This window comes from Suncus etruscus, chromosome 18, assembly GCF_024139225.1.
Source record: "Suncus etruscus isolate mSunEtr1 chromosome 18, mSunEtr1.pri.cur, whole genome shotgun sequence".
Taxonomy (NCBI): domain Eukaryota; kingdom Metazoa; phylum Chordata; class Mammalia; order Eulipotyphla; family Soricidae; genus Suncus; species Suncus etruscus.
This window is the reverse complement of record NC_064865.1, coordinates 58,515,771-58,535,610: the sequence shown is the minus strand read 5'-3', so window position 1 is coordinate 58,535,610 and position 19,840 is coordinate 58,515,771. Positions and strand designations below refer to the sequence as shown.

The window sequence follows — 19,840 nt, the reverse complement described above, 5'->3', positions numbered from 1 at the left end:
TAACATGCAAAATTTATGAAATTTGTACCAACATTAATTCACCAGATTTAAAACCTAAATGTTTATATAATAAAGGCATATAAAAATACACTAGTACATCCCATTTGTGTGTACCTTTTTTTTAAATTTTATTTAAACACCTTGATTACATACATGATTGTGTTTGGGTTTCAGTCATGTAAAGAACGCCACCCATCACCAGTGTAACATTCCCACCACCAATGTCCCAAGTCTCCCTCCTCCCCACCTAACCCCTGCCTGTACTTTAAACAGGCTCTCCATTTCCCTCATACATTCTCATTATTAGGAAAGTTCAGAATGTAGTTATTTCTCTAGTTAAACTCATCACTCTTTGTGGTGAGCTTCCTGTGGTGAGCTGGAAGTTCCAGCTCTTTTCTCTTTTGTGTCTAAAAATTATTATTGCAAGAATGTCTTTCATTTTTCTTAAAACCCATAGATGAGTGAGACCATTCTGTGTTTTTCTCTCTCTCTCTGGCTTGTTTCACTCAGCATAATAGATTCCGTGTAAATCCATGTATAGGAAAATTTCATGACTTCATCTCTCCTGACAGCTGCATAATATTCCATTGTGTATATGTACCACAGTTTCTTTAGCCATTCATCTGTTGAAGGGCATCTTGGTTGTTTCCAGAGTCTTGCTATGGTAAATAGTGCTGCAATGAATATGGGTGTAAGGAAGGGGTTTTTGTACTGTATTTTTGTGTTCTTAGGGTATATTCCTAGGAGTGGTATAGCTGGATCATATGGGAGCTCGATTTCAAGTTTTTGGAGGAATCTCCATATTGCTTTCCATAAAGGTTGAACTAGACGGCATTCCCACCAGCAGTGGATAAGAGTTCCTTTCTCTCCACATCCCCGCCAACACTTTTTATTCTCATTCTTAGTGATGTGTGCCATTCTCTGTGGTGTGAGGTGGTATCTCATTGTTGTTTTGATTTGCATCTCCCTGATGATTAGTGATGTGGAGCACTTTTTCATGTGTCTTTTGGCCATTTGTATTTCTTTTTTGTCAAAGTGTCTGTTCATTTCTTCTCCCCATTTTTTTGATGGGATTAGATGTTTTTTCTTGTAAAGTTCTGTCAGTGCCTTGTATATTTTGGAGATTAGCCCCTTATCTGATGGGTATTGGGTGAATAGTTTCTCCCACTCAGTGGGTGGCTCTTGTATCCTGGGCACTATTTCCTTGAGGTGCAGAAGCTTCTCAGCTTAATATATTCCCATCTGTTAATCTCTGCTTTCACTTGCTTGGAGAGTGCAGTTTCCTCCTTGAAGATGCCTGTAATGTCCTGGAGTGTCTTGCCTATGTGCTGTTCTATATATCTTATGGTTTTGGGGCTGATATCGAGGTCTTTAATCCATTTGGATTTTACCTTCGTACATGATGATAGCTGGGGGTCTAAGTTCAATTTTTTGCAAGCAGCTATCCAATTGTGCCAACACCACTTGTTGAAGAGGCTTTCCCTGCTCCATTAGGGTTTCCTGCTCCTTTATCAAAAATTAGTTGATTGTATGTCTGGGGAAAATTTTCTGAGTATTCAAGCCTATTCCACTGATCTGAGGGCCTGTCCTTATTCCAATACCATGCTGTTTGATAACTATTGCTTTGTAGTACAGTTTAAAGTTGGGGAAAGTAATTCCTCCCATATTCTTTTTCCCAATGATTGCTTTGGCTATTCGAGGGTGTTTATTGTTCCAAATGAATTTCAAAAGTGTCTGATCCACGTCTTTGAAGAATGTCATGGGTATCTTTAGAGGGATCGCATTAAATCGGTATAATGCCTTGGGGAGTATTGCCATTTTGATGATGTTAATCCTGCCAATCCACGAGCAGGGTATGCATTTCCATTTCCGCGTGTCCTCTCTTATTTCTTGGAGCAGAGTTTTATAGTTTTCTCTGTATAGGTCCTTCACATTTTTAGTCAAGTTGATTCCAAGATATTTGAGTTTGTGTGGCACTGTTGTGAATGGGGTTGTTTTCTTAATGTCCATTTCTTCCTTATTACTGTTGGTGTATAGAAAGGCCATTGATTTTTGTTTGTTAATTTTGTAGCCTGCCACCTTGCTATATGAGTCTATTGTTTCTAGAAGCTTTTTGGTAGAGTCTTTAGGGTTTTCTAAGTAGAGTATCATGTCATCTGCAAACAGTGAGAGCTTGACTTCTTCCTTTTCTATCTGGATTCCCTTGATATCTTTTTCTTGCCTAATCGCTAAAGCAAGTACTTCCAGTGCTATGTTGAATAGGAGTGGTGAGAGAGGACAGCCTTGTCTTGTACCAGAATTTAGAGGGAAGGCTTTTAGTTTTTCTCCGTTGAGGATAATATTTGCCGTTGGCTTGTGGTAGATGGCTTCAACTAGATTGAGAAAGGTTCGTTCCATTCCCTTCTTGCTGAGAGTTTTGATCAAGAATGGGTGTTGGACCTTATCAAATGCTTTCTCTGCATCTATTGATATGATCATGTGGTTTTTATTTTTCTTGTTATTGATGTTGTGTATGATGTTGATAGATTTACGGATGTTAAACCAGCCTTGCATTCCTGGGATGAAACCTACTTGATCATAGTGGATGATCTTCTTAATGAGGCATTGAATCCTATTTGCCAGGATTTTGTTGAGGATCTTTGCATCTGCATTCATCAGCGATATTGGTTTGTAATTTTCTTTTTTTGTAGCATCTCTGTTTGGTTTAGGTATCAAGGTGATGTTGGCTTCATAAAAGCTATTTGGAAGTGTTTCCGTTTGTTCAATTTCATGAAAGAGTCTTGCCAGGATTGGTAGTAGTTCCTCTTGGAAAGTTTGAAAGAATTCATTAGTGAATCCATCTGGGCCTGGGCTTTTGTTTTTCGGCAGACTTTTGATTACCATTCTAATTTCATCAATGGTGATGGGGTTGTTTAGATATGCTACATCCTCTTCCTTCAACCGTGGAAGATTATAAGAGTCCAAGAATTTATCCATTTCTTCCAGGTTCCCATTTTTAGTGGCGTAGAGTTTCTCAAAGTAGTTTCTGATTACCCTCTGAATCTCTCTCATATCAGTAGTGATCTCTCCTTTTTCATTCCTAATACGAGTTATCAAGTTTCTCTCTCTCTCTCTTTCTTTGTTAGGTTTGCCAGTGGTCTATCAATCTTGTTTACTTTTTCAAAGAACCAACTTCTGCTTTCGTTGATCTTTTGGATTGTTTTTTGGGTTTCCACTTCATTGATTTCTGCTCTCAGCTTTGTTATTTCCTTCTGTCTTCCTATTTTTTGGGTCCTTTTGTTGAGCATTTTCTAGTTCTATTAGCTGTGTCATTAGGCTACTCAGGTAAGCTCCTTCTTCCTTCCTGATGTGTGCTTGCAAAGCTATAAATTTTCCTCTCAGTACTGCTTTTGCTGTGTCCCATAAGTTCTGATAGTTTGTGTCTTGATTGTCATTTGTTTCCAGGAACCTTTTGATTTCCTCCTTGATTTCATCTCGGACCCACTGGTTATTGAGCATGAGGCTGTTTAACTTCCAGGTGTTAAGGTTTTTCTTCTGAGTCCCTTTGGAATTCACAAATAATTTCAGAGCCTTGTGGTCAGCAAAGGCAGTCTGCAAAATTTCTATCCTCTTGATATTATGGAGGTATGTTTTATGTGCCAGCATGTAGTCTATCCTGGAGAATGTCCCATGTACATTGGAGAAGAATGTGTATCCAGGTTTCTGGGGGTGGAGTGTCCTATATATATCCACTAAGCCTCTTTCTTCCAATTCTCTCCTCAGGTCTAGTATATTCTTGTTGGGTTTCAGTCTGGTTGGCCTATCCAGTGTTGACAAAGCCGTGTTGAGGTCCCCCACAATTATTGTGTTGTTATTGATATTATTTTTCAGATTTGTCAACAGTTGTATTAAATATTTTGCTGGCCCCTCATTCGGTGCATATATGTTTAGGAGAGTTATTTCTTCCTGGTCTACATACCCCTTGATTAATATAAAATGTCCATCTTTGTCCCTTACAACCTTCCTGAGTATAAAGTTTGCATTATCTGATATTAGTATGGCCACTCCAGCTTTTTTATGGGTGTTGTTTGCTTGGATAATTTTTCTCCAGCCTTTTATTTTGAGTCTATGTTTGTTCTGACTATTCAGGTGCGTTTCTTGTAGGCAGCAGAAGGTTGGATTGAGTTTTTTGATCCATTTAGCCACTCTGTGTCTCTTGACTGGTGCATTTAGTCCATTGACATTGAGAGAAAGAATTGTCCTGGGATTTAATTCCATCTTTATATCGAAATTTGGTGTGTCTCTTGGTTAGTCTTGTCTTAAATTAGGTCTTTCAGTTTTTCTCTTAAGACTGGTTTGGAGTCTGTAAAGTTTCTGAGCTGCTTTTTGTCTGTGAAACCATGTATTCTTCCGTCAAATCGGAAAGTGAGTTTTGCTGGGTATAGTATTCTGGGTGAAGCATTCATTTCATTCAGTCTTGTCACAATATCCCACCACTGCTTTCTGGCATTGAGTGTTTCTGGTGACAGGTCTGCTGTAAATCTCAAGGACGCTTGCTTGAACGTAATTTCCCCTTTTGATCTTGCTGTTTTCAGAATTCTGTCTCTATCTGTGGGATTTGTCATTGTGACTATGATGTGTCTTGGGGTGTTTTTTCTGGGGTCTCTTTTGGTTGGTACTCTTCGAGCATGTAGGATTTGATCACCTATATTCTTTAGCTCTGGAAGTTTCTCTTTAATGATGTTCTTGACCATTGATTCTTCCTGGAAATTTTCTTCCTGGGTCTCTGGGACTCCAATGATTCTTAAGTTGTTTCTTTTGATCTTATCATAGACTTCTATTTTCATCTGTTCCCATTCTTTGACTAATTTTTCCGTTGTCTGCTCATTTGCTTTAAGTTTTTTGTCCAATCTCTCCTGCTGTATGGAATTGTTATGTATCTCATCTTCCACAGCACCAAGTCTATTCTCAGCTTCTTATACCCTGTCCCAGAGTTTATCCATTTTGTCATTCACTTCGTTTACTGACTTTTTCAGGCCTGTTAACTGATATGTTATTTCAGTTTGGAGTTTTGTGATTTCTGTCTTCATATTTTCTTGGTTCTTATTAGTGTTCTGTTCAACTCGATTCATGGTTGCTTTGAGTTCTTTGAACATATTCCATATTGCTAGTCTAAAGTCCTTATCTGAGAAGTTGATTAGTTGGTTGGCCATTATCTGGTCATCAGAATTTTCCTCTTCATTCTCTATGTCTGATGCTGGCCTGCGTTGTTTCCCCGTTGTCACACTTGTATTTTGGGTTTTTCTACGTGTTGTGGTGGTATTCATTGGCTATATGATGTAGGCAGCACACTTCTTTGGCTCCGCCCTTTCTGGATGGGCTGACTTGTCTCTAAGGGAGGGGAGTCCTCCGTGGGTGAAGCCTCACACTGGATCAAATCTTAGGCCCAAGCATTCAACGGAGAAGACAGTCCGAAGAGGAATGCTTGCTTCTGTGTTATAGCTCAGTTCTTAGTGTGATTTTTTCTTCTTGTTACGATGGTGTTCTTTTCTTAGAAAGAGCGCACGGCCGCGTAGCGAAGCTCCACTGGGCGGGTGCAGATTCGTGGCTTTTCCCTGCCTGATGTCCCAAACAGGGCAGCTGGCTTCTGCGAAAGTCTGCCGGTTTTCACGTTCTGGAGACCCGCCCTGGAAATGGCGTCTGGGAGAGCAGATTTCTGGAGCGTCTTTTGCCCCACTCCCAAGAGTTTCACGCAAGAGGACAGTAGAGAAACATTTACAAGGAGCACTCACAGTTGGAGTCCACTGGGTGGGTGCAAATTCGTGGCTTTTCCCTGCCTGATGTCCCAAACAGGGCAGCTGGCTTCTGCGAAAGCCCGCCGGTTTTCACGTTCTGGAGCTGTGTGTACCTTTTGTAAAAATAAAACACCCAAAATTTTAACAGAAACCATATAATTATATGATGCAAATGTATGTTTAAGCAAAATTTTAATTAAGTCAATAAATAATCAATAGTTAAGAGGCACGCATTTCTTTTAAATTGATTTGATACAAAATCATTGGTAATCTTAATTGGAAATTAACATCTATTTACAAATAATATTTTTAGGAAGTTTTGAAAATATGATTGAAGAGTAATCTTTTTGAAATGGACTATTTTATATATACCTGATGTCAAAATATGAAATTAGAAATGTAATTGAAAGAAACTAAAGAGCAGAAAGCAATTAGCCACATGAAATGTAATTATTTCTAAATGGAGTATGAATAGTAACATTTATTTTTGGTAAGTTGTTAGCCTCACTCACAGACCAATATCAACTGAAACCTCCATTTTCTTTTTGCAGCACTAATTCCATGAATGAAGTGAAATGCTTGACTTGAAATTGAAGATGATGGATCTCATCTTCTCCAGATATGTATCAAGTAATCATTCAAGAAAATTGTTCAAATATGACATCTTAATTATGTGTTAGTAATACTTGTGCAGGAATATATCTCCATATATGTAACTTGCATGGTCCTCTGTGTATGCTTCTAGACATGAAAAGGACACATTTACTCATTTTTTCCTTGGAATTAAAACTCACCAGGTCAATTATTATGGTTTCCAAAATTTTTAATTTTTTTTGTATTTAGAGAAGGTTCACATTTTCCTGTGTAGAACCAAAGAAAGATTTATTTAAAGACATGGATAAAAATGCCTCCTTGCCCAAAATTCCATGTTTGCTTTTACTCACTAATTTCTAACTACTGTTATTATAATGGCCATAGAGTTAAATAATATCCAGGCTTCCATTTAGATTTATATGTTTTATGTCCCTTGTAAATAAAATAATGTGTCTAATTAAACATGGTGTATATACTCATATAAATATCAAACCATTGTTAAAAGTAATAAGGTAATAAACTTACTTTTAACAATGGTCTGATCCAACCTTGAATTATTGTTTTACTATATCCCTGTGATTTAAAAAATATAAGGTACATAAAAGAGTAGGCATTAGTAGGCATTATAAGTAGGTGATATAAGCTACATAAAAGAGTAGGGATTAGTAGGCATTTACATTCCTCTGTTGTTCTTAAATATCATTTCAATATTTTTGGCTCGACATTTGAAATATAATTTCAAATATTAAAATAAATACCTGAATAAATTTCTCCTGTGTGCTTGAAATACCAAAGTATACTTAGTCTTTCAAGTGTTGCCCCAGAATTGAATATTGGATTGATTTCTTTGATTGTAACTTTGATTGTAACTTGTTTCAACGTGCTAACCCTAATAAAATCACAATTAGATTCCAACAGGTCCGTATTAATTTTAAGGACATTAGTGGGTATGTTGCTTTCAAAATGTAACAATTGTTTTAAATAATCTGGTTGAGGACTTAGCTTCTAGTTATATTTGTTGGACATATTTTTCTCGACAATTCTCAATAAAATCTTTAAAAATCTATTTTGTTCATTCTACAATTTTTTTTTCACCAGGAGGAAAAAATCAGGCAGCTGAGGTGACAGGTTGAGTCAAAACCCATAATCTCTCAAGAAACTCTTGCAATATTTTTCTAGATTTCACTTATAGGTGTGGGTGGGGATAAGAAGGTTTGGGGTGCACTTAGGGATAGGGACAAGGTTAGGGGGCTTGAGAACACCGGTTTTAGATCCAGTTCTGTGCTCTGCGATCACTCCTGTTGGTGTTTTTGGTTTGTTTGTTTGTTTTGGGGCCACACCTGGTGACGCTTAGGGGTTATTCAAAAATCGCTTACTTGGGGGACCATATGGGGCATCCAAGATAGAACCAAGGTCCATACTGGGTCAGCTGCGTGCAAGGTAAGTATCCTATCGCTATGCTACTGCTGTGGCCCCTCCTGTTGGTCTTTTAGAACCAAATTTGGTTTTGGGATTAGAGCAAGGCAAAACCTTTAACCTTTATTTCTGCTTTTTTAAATCCTTTAATTCATTAATGAGACAACATGGGTATGTGATTTCATTAAATTAAATCATTTCTGGTATGGTTCAAATGGATAAAGCATGTGGATTTTAGGTAGTGCAGTAAGATTCTTTCTTAGCAGCACAGAGAATCCCAGGCTGCGCTGTCTGTGACCCTCCAAAAATTTGACTGAGGATGTGGCATTGTATTTGGGAGGGCCTGGGTTTAATTTTGATCAAATATTAAATGCACACACATGCACACTCACAGTTGATCTATTTTTCTGTTTAAAATGTGCTTGCCTCTCTTATCTTATTTCTGCAATATTAAAATTTTTCAAAATTTTTGGAAACAATCTTATAGCTATCAATAATGGAATACAAATGAATATAAACTCTATCACTGTGTCATCATTCATGTACTTCACTGATCTTCTGCTATGGGTAAAGAAGGAAAACTTTTCTAAAATGTGAGAATTTTACCCCATATGATATTTTTGGAATAAAAAGAAATTCCAGTTTTCCTCGCTGAAATCCTCCTTTCCATTTAAATGATCTGATCTCAATCATTTTACTTAAAGTTTTACAATTTAATCACTAATAAACTTCAATAATTTTTTAATATTTCCGTTTAGTATCCTAGAATAAACTCACCAGAGTTTATCCGGGAACTTGCTTCAATATATGGACAAGCACAGCATCCAGTGTCAGCAGAGGACCCTTAACTGCAGGACTGATCCCTGTTACTCTCCCATAGTGATATCCAGCCTTATGGAAGAAAAATTGTATTTTATTACTAAAGGTGAAAGTCCTCCAACCAACAGTGGAAGAGTCCTTTTGTCTCCATCCCTGCCAACCCTGTCTTTTTCATTTAAGTTACTTTTCTGGTATGAGGTTAAAAACCAGTATCTATTGTAATGCATTTCCTTGCTAAATAGTGATAAGGAACATTTTTCCTGTGGCAGTTGTCCTTCTAATTTTTTTTAAATTTTGAGTCTCTATTGAGGGGCAGGTTTTTTTTGATGTTCAGTTTTATGAATGTGTTATATGTGTAAACACTTAGTAGATATATGGAGCATGACCATTTTCTCCAATTAAATATGGTTATTTTAGCCACTAATTCACAAAGCAAAAGTTACTTTGAGAAGGGGCATTGATGGCTCAAATGAAATGTTTAGGTCTTATTCCTGATTCTGCACTCAGGGTACCAGAGGTTGAATTGACATTGGTCACAAAGGAAGCAAGTATCTCTTTTTTGAGGGTGGTCAAACTCAGTTCTCAGGAGTTATTCCTGGCTCTGTGCTCAGAAATTGCTCCTGGCAGGCTCAGGGAACCACATGGGATTCTGGGATTCGAACTACTGTCCATCCTGAATAGGCTGTGTGCAAGGTATATGCCCTACTGCTGTGATATCTTTCCAGCCCTGGAAGCAAGTATGCTACACTATTCCTTTGGTCTGAAAGGACAACTGTAATTATTTACCACAGTTTTTATTCTTATAATTTTGTAGTACAATCAGAGAAAATAACACTATTTTTATTTGTATTGATTTAACTATTGAAGCTTTTATGATTTCAGATGCATTTTGTTATATTTGCATCGTATCATTGAAAATTCCAATATGAAATAATGGTGTTGTGTCCTGTGATTACATATTGGCCATGTGTTCAGGAGTTTCAGGCACTGTAGAAGTGGGACTATGTACTAGCATGGCTGCTGATGTGGGTCATGGGTGTGACTACTGGGCTTCTAGAAATAGAGAGGAGACCAAGCTGCCTGTACAGAATCTGAGAAAGAAACCATTACTGTAAAATTGGCTCATTATGTATCTCTGCAGATACCAGTGAAAATGCACTGAACTGTGGCTATTGGTGGTGGTTGTGGGTATTTGTTCAGCTGACTAGGATCTAGCAGGTTGTGATACTTCTCTGACCCAGAACTATCAGTTAATATTGTTAAATTCAGGAGATTTTTGCACTTGACTTGCTTCCCTTTCAAGAGTAAAATGACATCTGGAGTTGTTTGATAAGCGGACATGGCAACAGTTGTGGGTCATTGGCTGACAAATTCATTTATTTTAACCAAATTCACTGACTACATACACATTTAACTTATAATTTGTTCTTAGAATTACAAGAAAGGACTTTATACTATGTTTCATTTTTGAGTCTGTGCAAAAGGCAAGAATGCTAATTACAGAAGACTGATTACAAGAACCATGATGGAACAGAGCTTCAAGAATCATAAAGAAAAACTCTATCCTATAATTCATCATATAACCTGTTAATATACCAAGATAACTAGCTACAGAGGATTGATTTTGTCATCCACAACTGAGCAGAATGTTGCCTGGCACTGTAAAAAGACTTTTGGGCTTGATAATTAGCGTGTACAGAGCCTGTAGTCATTCCCATGATAGCATGCTTCAAGGGTGGAGAAACCTTTTATCTCTTTGGCCAAGGCAATTCCCTTTCAAATGTCCCCTACTAATTACTGTGTCTATGCAAAAAAAATAGACAAAACCTTGCCACACAAGCTCTCATTCTTTTTTTTGTTTGTTTGTTTTATGTGGTTGTTGTTTTGTTGGTTTTTTTTGTTGCTGTTGCGCTTTTTGTAGTTGTTTGATTTTTTGTTATTTTTTTCCTTTCTTTAAATTATTTATAGCCCTTAGATGAAATCCTCATAGCTTTTTTTTCCTTTTTTATATTTTTTACAACAGAACGACAGAGCTTGAATTATCTTGTTCTGACTCAAAAATTGAGGGGGGAAAGTGGATGGTACCAGGAGCATACAAGTTGAATGAACATCGAGTGGAAATAATAAATGATCAAACTTAAACACCAAATTCAAAGTCAACGACAACAGAATTGCTATCCAATCTACAACAAGCTATATATACAGAGGGGATCACTTATACTAGCAGTCCAGAGGGCATGGTGGGTGGGTGGGGGATATGAGATATATGCTGAGAACAGGGATGGAGGTAGGACAACCCTGGTGGTAGGAATGACTCTGATTCATTGTTATTATGTACTTTAAATATTACTTTAAAAGATTTGTAATTCACTATGGTCACAGTAAAATTATTTATAAAACTGAGCAAACTATATTAAAATATGTATGGAATCACAAAAGACTTTGAATGAATTATATAACCTATGCAATGAAAATATATGTCCTGAGATATACAATTTTCTATGTAACAAATTTTATAGTATTGGGGTAACTAATAAGTAACTGGGTTGGAGCTGAAACATTGTAGGCCTGAGACTATATTTTTAACAGCTTTGTAGGAAAGGACCTAAAATCATTAAATAAAACCTGTATTTCTGTGATTTTCCTCCATTGTCCAGTTATTTTAATATTTCTTCCTTATGAATGCATGTACAGTAACCCAGTGTATTTTAATTAACAAATCAATGGAACATGTGTCTTTGGTAATAAATGATTTATTTATTGACCATGCATGATATTTGACAGTTGATATAATACAATTATGTGCAGGAAAATGAGATCAAAATAATTTTTAAATAAAATAAAAAGAAAGAAAAGAAAAAGAATAAAAAAATGCACAGCAGCAAGAAATTTGTGAAAAGCAATGTATTTCACAATGGGGTCACATAGATATTGTTAGAAAGTAATAAGTTTTTGTTGCTGGTTTATCATTCCATTACATTTCTTTCTAAATATTAGATGGCATCCGTTATACATTAGTATCTAAATTAATGTGTTTATATGGTATGACACTAACAAAAATTGGAAAAATATAAGAGAAAACTTAATTTATCAATCAGCTATATAAATATTAGTCATTATATACTGAACTTGTCTCCTAATAGAGAGCAAATAGAAGTAAATGCTTCACTTTTTTGAAAAATTTTCTTGACAGCTGACTTTATGGCTTTATTTCTCAGGCTGTAGATCATTGGATTGAATGTTGGGGGAACGACTGTATACATCATAGTAAGAAACATGTCAAAAGCAGTTGGAGAGTAAGAATGAGGCTTAAAATATGCAAAGGCACCTGTAGACATAAACAATACGACAACAGCAAGGTGAGGGAGACAGGTGGAAAAGGCCTTGGCTCTGCCCTCCACTGATGGCATCCTCAGCACTGAGGAAAATATGTGCACATAGGAGAATACGATAAAGATAAAACAAAGAAATGACAGTAAAACCATGAAGACAGTGACGCCAACCTCAGGAAGATATTCATTAGAACAGGAGAGTTTCAGGATGTGAGGGATATCACAGAAGAACTGCTGAATGATTTTGGGGTGGCAGAAACTGATGGAGAAAGTAGCTGCTGTGTGCATAACTCCAGAGATGGCCCCACTAACCCAGGCACTGACAACTCCATGAACACAGGTTCTGACATCCATGATGATGTCATAGTGCAGTGGAAGGCAGATGGCCAAGTAGCGGTCATAGGACATCAATGTGAGCATGGCCAGTTCAACGGTACCACAGAAAATGAAAGCAAAGCACTGCACTATGCATTCCCAAAGGGAAATGTTGCTACTCTCCATGAAAGAGTTGTAAATGGATCTCGGTACAGTCGCAGAAATATAACCAACATCAGAAAAAGAGAGATGCTTCAGGAAGAAGTACATGGGGGAGTTGAGACTCTCATCCATGGAAGTGGTGGTGATGATGAGAATGTTGCCAGTTAAAGCCAACAAGTAGAAGACTAAGAACAACGATGTATATAAAATATCTAGCTCAGGGTTGGCAGAAAACCTCATGAGAACAAACCCACTCATGGTGAGATTAGCCATAGTCCTTCATTGCTGATTGACATTGGCTGTAAAAAAAATGGAAACATTTGAATAGAAAATTTCAATTTCTTGTTATGTTAAACTTCATATAATTTATGTTAAAAATAAGCATAATAATTCTCATTATAATTATGTAGTTTGTATAACATGATAACATCAAATAATTTTATTAGTTTTCTTTCAGTCATGGGGTATTTATGAAGTAATATAAATTATATAAAACTCAAAAGTTGATGACATTTTGCCCTTCTGTTTCATTCAAAAGGGAAAATGTATTTATATCAAGCTAAGTATTTTTTTAAAATTAAGATATTTTATCAATGGGGTTATGAATCATTCTCTTATTACCTAAAATTTTAATCTGCAATGATAAGTTTTTCAGCGAATTTAGGTTCTCAATGATCTTTATGACTAGTTTAATACATCTGTTAAAGAGAATATCTACACTGTGTCATGATATATATCACAGATATATGACAGAAACTGAAATATAATATCACTCAATAACTAAAACCATAATTTGGTTTCATAAGAAAAGAAAGTTTATACATTCAAAAAGGGTTTTCAAATGCTTTCCTCAGACATTAGGACAATTACTAGATATTTTCAGTTTATTTGGAATATCAATCAAAACAAATAAACTAACAAATATCAGCAAGAAAAAAAACCTAAAATATGTGTAAATACTAGTGATTACCATAAATAAACCGAAAGAGGAAAAGAGATAAGAAAAATGGGTTACTTTAATTGTCCTTGATGATATATATAATGAGCTGATATACATATATTTGAACTAAAATTACATAGAAGGTAAAATGATGTTTAATGAAAAACATTAGTAAAAATAAATTTAATATTTTTCTTCATTTAAAAAAGTTTTAAAACAATAATAAACAGTTATGTTATTAAATAAAAATTTGTTTGACATAAACTTAAATAATTATGGACATGAAACAAGTCAATTCCCAATAGAAAATGACAGAAACACTTGGTCTAGAATAACATTAAAATTAAAATACATTACATGCACGTTCTTAGAAAACATACTTGTGTCTAGCTAATAAAATGCAAGAATTACAAAATAAAATTTTGTACCAACACGAATTTACCAGATTTAAAATCTAAAATATTTACATGAATAAAGTCATAGAAAATGCCGGGATTCGAACCACCGACCTTCTGCATGAAAGGCAAACACTTTACCTCCATGCTATCTCTCTGACCCACATATATTCTATTTTTAATGATGATTTTCTTGCAAAGAAGACTCCTTTTAACTTTGCACTAGAAAAGTTAAAAGATTTTAGTTAGAGGACCATTTTCTCTAACAAAGATTCTAGCAAAGATTCACAGAAAGATAATCTCAAAGGGAGGTGATACACTGCAATGAATCATATAGGTTTAGTGGATAAATCTAGTACTCATACTATTCATTACAGGATTGTAGGCATGAAATGAAAGAAATGAATTTTATTAATTAATTAAATTTACTTGGAGTGAGAATTAGCATATGTCAAGGCTTAGAAATGAGATATAAAAATAGTCAGACATTTAATTTTGATCTAGGTCAATTTGTTTGTCTTACATTCTTTTATTCCTCACGAATCTTCCTCACACCAAAGATTGTATCTTTACTTAAACATTTCTTTACAATTGTATGTTTGGAGATGTATTATTAAATATCTTTCCTCAAAAAAAAAAAAAAGAAAACAGTGGTACATTCTATTTGTGTGAACCTTGTGTAAAATAACTCAAAATTTTAACAGAAATCATATACGTATATAAAGAATATAACTTAAAGTTATATTCAAGCGATATGTTAATTAGGTCAATATATGATCAATACATAAGATACATTTATTTTAAATTGGTTTAAAACAATTGCATTGGTAATCTTATTTTCCTTTTCTTTTCTTTCTTTTATTTGTTTTTTGGGCCACATCTGGTGACACTCAGGCACTCAGGGGTTACTCCTGACTATGCCGTCAGAAATCTCTCCTGACTTGGGGGGTCATATGGAACGACAGGGATTGAACCAAGGTCTGCCCAGTGTGCTATCGCTCTGGCCCCTACATTAACGTTATTTTCTAGGTAAGATTTTTATAGGACGTTTTGAAAGTATGATTGAAGAATAATGTTTTTCTCTATTTGGCATGTAGTATTTATATACACTTGACATCAAAATATGAAATCAGAAATGTAATTGAAAGAAACTAGAGAACATAAAACTATTATCCACATCGAAAGTAATTATATATAAATGGCACATGAATAATTATGCTTATTGCTGATAGGTTGTTAGCTTCACTCACAGATCAATAAAAACTGAATCCTCCCATAATTTCTTTTGCAGCACTAATTCCTTGGATAAAGTGAAATATTTGACTAGAAAGAGATAATTATGGATATTATCTTCTCCAGGTATGCATCGCGTAATCACAAGAAAATTGTTCAAATCTGAGATTAAAAAAGTGGCCATCTGATTACTGACTGACTCTAATCTATTTGAAAATTGGATCATTTTAATTATGTGTTGGTAATACTTGTGCAGGTGTATACATCCATATAATGTGCGTGCGCCTCTAAATGTGCATGCTTCTAAACTAGACATGAAAAGGACATATTTACTCATTTTTCTCTTGCAACTAAATCTCACCAGGTCAATTTAAGGTTTCCAGGAATTTTCCTTTCTTTGCATTTGCAGAACGTTGACATTTCCCTGTGTGAAACCAAAAATAAAATTCTTTTTTTATAGACATGAAAGAGTGCTTACTTACCCCATTATTATACTTATTATTATACATTATTATACCCCATTATTACTTACCCCACTTATAATGTTTGATTTTACTCACCAATTTAGATCTACTTTTATATTGTTCATAGAATAGAATAATATCAATGTTTCTATTTAGATTCATGTATGTCTTATGTCCCTTGGAAATAAAATAATGTATCTAACTAGACATAATATATATGTATATCTCATTTAGATTTTAAACTGCTGCATTTAAAGTAAATTTATTACCTTATTACATAAGGTACATACATACTGACCAATCCTTGAGTCATTGTTTTACTATACCTCTGTGACTTCAAAGTACAGCATAATAGCAGAGAAGTGCCTTATAGTTCCTTGTTGTTCTTAGATATCATTTCAACCTCTTTGACTCTACTTTGTAAAATATCAGTTCAAGTATAAAATGAATACTTGAATACTTCACCTGAATACTTGAAATCCCAAAGAAAGTTAGTCTATTAAATGTTGCCCCAGAATTGAACATTGGATAGATTTCTTTGATTGTAACTTGTTCCAACTTGCTAACCTCATAAAATCACAATTATATTTCTACAGGTAAGTAGGGGGCTGGGACACCGGTTATAAATACAGATCTGTGCTCTGGGAACACTCTTGGTGATGTTTTTGAACCAAATATGGTGTTGGGATCAGGCCAAGGAAAACACCTTAACCCTGAACTATCCCTTTATTTCTGGGTTTCTTTTTTAAACTCTTAATTCATTAATGAGAAAAGCTGGGTATGTGCTTCCATTAAAATATGTAATCAAGGGTTGAGGGTATCAAAGGAATAGAGCATGTGGGTTTCAAATGGTGCAGTTAAGATTCTGCTCTCAGCAATGCAAAGAACCCCAGACTGTACTGAATGTGGCCCCTCCAAAAATATTTGATCCAAAGGGTGAGGATTTGACACTTGTAATTGGGAGCACATGGGTTGAAGCTCTGATTAAATATCAAATGAGCACACATATACTGTTGATTTATTTATTGTATAATATGTGTTTATCTCTTGTATTTCTATAATATAGAAAGTATTTCAAAAGTTTTGAAAACAATCTTATAACTGTCGATAATGCAATACAAATCTGTACAATAAGAATATAAACTATCACTTTGTCACCTTTATTGTGTTTGTTCAGATCTTCTACAATGGATAAAGAGGAAAGGCTTTTCTAGGGAAGTAAGAATTTTATTCCACATAATATTTCTGGAATGGAATGGAAGGAATTTCCAGGACTGAAGTCCTCCTTTCCATTCAAATGATAATCTCATGAATTTTACTTAAAGTTTTACAATTTAATCACTAATACAGTTTCAATAATCTCCATAAGCTTTCTCTCTAGAATCCCAGAAAACTCACCATAACGCAACCTGGAACTTGTTTCAACAAAAGAACAAGCTCAGTGTTAGCAGTATACAGCAAAATAGCAAAACAGCAAAAAAAAGCAAAAGTAACTGTAGGTCTGATCTCTGTTCATCTCCCACCATGATAACTAGTTTGTGGAAGTAAAATGGTCTATATTAGTTTTTCCATGGTCACCAGAGGTTAATCCCTGCAGGTCCCTTTAGTAATAGCAAATTTTCTGTTGCTAAGGACATGTACATAGTTTTAAAAATACCCTTGAGCCCAAACATGAAATTATTCTGTGTTTTCCTGGAGATTATACACTTGAGTGATTTCATGATGATGACACTGTGTATCCTAAGGGTCTAGTTTTAGTTGTGCTCATTGAGTCAATTATGCAAAAAATAGAGTTCTGTTTAAAAAGAAATAAATATATTTATTTCACTGCGCTGGGAATCACCCACTGCTTTGCAAGTTCCAAAAAAATATTCTCCTCTGAGTTACACACCTGACCCTGTAGTTTGTGTTGTGTTTGGTATTCAGAATATACAACAGGCATAATTAATCATGAAAATTAATAGATATTGATTTGATTCAAGTTTCTCATTCCAGCATATAATACTGTAGTTCCAATCATAAGAAAATAGAGTAAATGGTAGTAATTGCAAATAATGAAGCAAAGATATGTCTCCAAGTTTGATATCCCTAAATATGAAATGAATTTTATTTTGATCCTGGAGGCACAGCCATAAAAAACATCTTGGTATTTGTTTAGTGCTGAATTGATTATTATAAAGCCATTAAAAATTTCATAGTTCATGATCAATTGAGAGTTTTTATTATGAAGGAAGAAAATCCTCCATCTAAGAGTGGAAGAGTTGCTTTTTCTCCATCCCAGCCAATCCTGGGTCATTTTTATATAAATTACTTTGCGCTTATGATATTACAATTCAATGGATTCATTTTCTTGATAGCTAGTGATAAGGAACATCTTTTACTTTGGCAGTTGTTCTGCTTTATGTTTTATTTGAGTCAGTGTCTGCTGAGTTCCTCTCTATTTGGGGAGCATGTTTTCTTAGTTTTATGAATATGACATCTAGCTTTGATAGTAGATTTTAGTAGATAAATGGAGTGGGAACATTTTTCCCATTAAATATGATTATTTTATGTTAGCCAATTTTACACAGAGCAAAAATTTTTTTTGAAAAGAAGCCTTGTTGGGGCTGGTTTGGTGGTGCAAGGGGTAAGACTTTGCCTTACCCATGCTAGCCTAGGACGGACTGAGATTCTATCCCCAGGTATGGTCTCCCAAGCAAGGAACGATTTCTGAGCTCATAGCCAGGAGTAACTTCTGAGAGTCACTGGGTGTGGCCCAAAAAGCAATACATACATACATACATACATACATACATACATACATACATACATACATAAAAAAGAAAGAAAACGAAAAGAAAACAAAGAAGCATTGTTGGCTCAAATGAAATTTCCAGGACTTATTTCTGACTCTGCACTCAGGGTACAAGAAATTGAATTGATGTTGGCCACACAGGAGGCAATCTTAATTTCTGTACTATCCTCATGGTCTAAAAGTATATCTATAGCTATGCAACTCAGATTTGATTATTATAGTTTTGTAGTAGAATCAGAGATAACACCTACTATTTTTCTTGTCACTGCTATAACTATTGAATTATTTATGGATTCATATGCATTGTTATATTTATGTTGTATTATTAAAATGCCAGTATTGAAAAATAATATTGTGTCCTGTGGCCACATGGGTGGCAATTGCTTAGAAATCCATGGCTCTGTGGAACTGGGCCTATGTGCTGACATGGCTGCTGATGTTAATCATGAGTATGGCTGGTGGACTTCCAGAAATACAGAGGAGGAGATCTAAGCTATCTGTCCATAACTCTGAGAAAAAAACCTTTTCTGGTTGAAATGCTTGATTATATAGTACTGCAGACTTCAGTGTAAACGCACCATCTTGAAACTTCTCTGACTCCTAGTGTTGTGCTCCAGAGCTATTTGTGTACGTAGGAATTTTTGCAGCTGGACTTGCTCTCTTTCAAGAGTAAAATGACATTTGATATGACTGATAAGCAGACATGGCAACAGTTGTGGGTCATTGGCTGACAAATTCATTTATGCTAACCCAATTTGCTGACTACATATGCATTTAAATTATAATTTGTCCTTAGTATGATTTCTAAGCTCGTCATGGCTTTCTTTCAAAAGAAAATATGTTGATAGTTTGCAGATAATGAAACAACGAAAGATCTTCTAGTCTTTTAAAAATTACTAATAGGTTTATGTTATAATTTAAGTAAAATGATTATAATAGTATTAAAGTTCTGTATGTTTCTACAATGTAATTAAGATTTCTGGAAGTATCCCTATATCATGCTAAACCTCCATTCTGTTTCTCCTCTTTGCTCCTTCACTCTTTTGTAATCTGAGATTAGGAATTCAAGGATAAAGGTTCATCCTTGTTTGAGATTCTTCAATATAGTTTGAGACTGTTGTGTATCTTCCTATATTCCTCTGACTTATTTCACTTAACATGACACATTCTAGTTCCATCTAATTAGCAGTCAGCTACATGATTCCAACTTTGCTTAAAGCTGTATAGTATTGTATTTTTGTCCACTTTATAGACTCATCTGTCATTGAACACTTGGGTTGTGTCCATGTATTAGCTATTGTGCTAAACAGTTCAATAGACATAGTTTTTTAATTAGTGGAATTAGTTGGGGAATTTAAGTTCAGATATTATATCATACTGGAATTATATTCTTACATTCTGAGAAATATACATAACCTTACATTTTGAGAAATATCCATAATACCTGAACCAGAAAACATTCCCACCAATAGTGAATGACGATACCTTTTTCACCACAGCCCCATAAAAATATCTGTTTCCAGTCTTTTTTTTTCTAATTACATATCACTGTCATGTAATGGTATCTTGCCATTGTTCTGTATTTTCTGAGGACACAATCTT

General features: G+C 35.0%; 1 protein-coding gene across 1 annotated transcript; it reads right to left on the bottom strand.

The window, feature by feature from the left end:
* Positions 1-11,719: 11,719 nt before the first annotated feature.
* LOC125995938 (olfactory receptor 14J1-like) lies at positions 11,720-12,685 on the bottom strand. The gene has a single exon (XM_049764886.1). It carries the CDS (start codon positions 12,683-12,685, stop codon positions 11,720-11,722), a length of 966 nt encoding a protein of 321 aa, XP_049620843.1.
* Between the last annotated feature and the right edge of the window lie 7,155 nt (positions 12,686-19,840).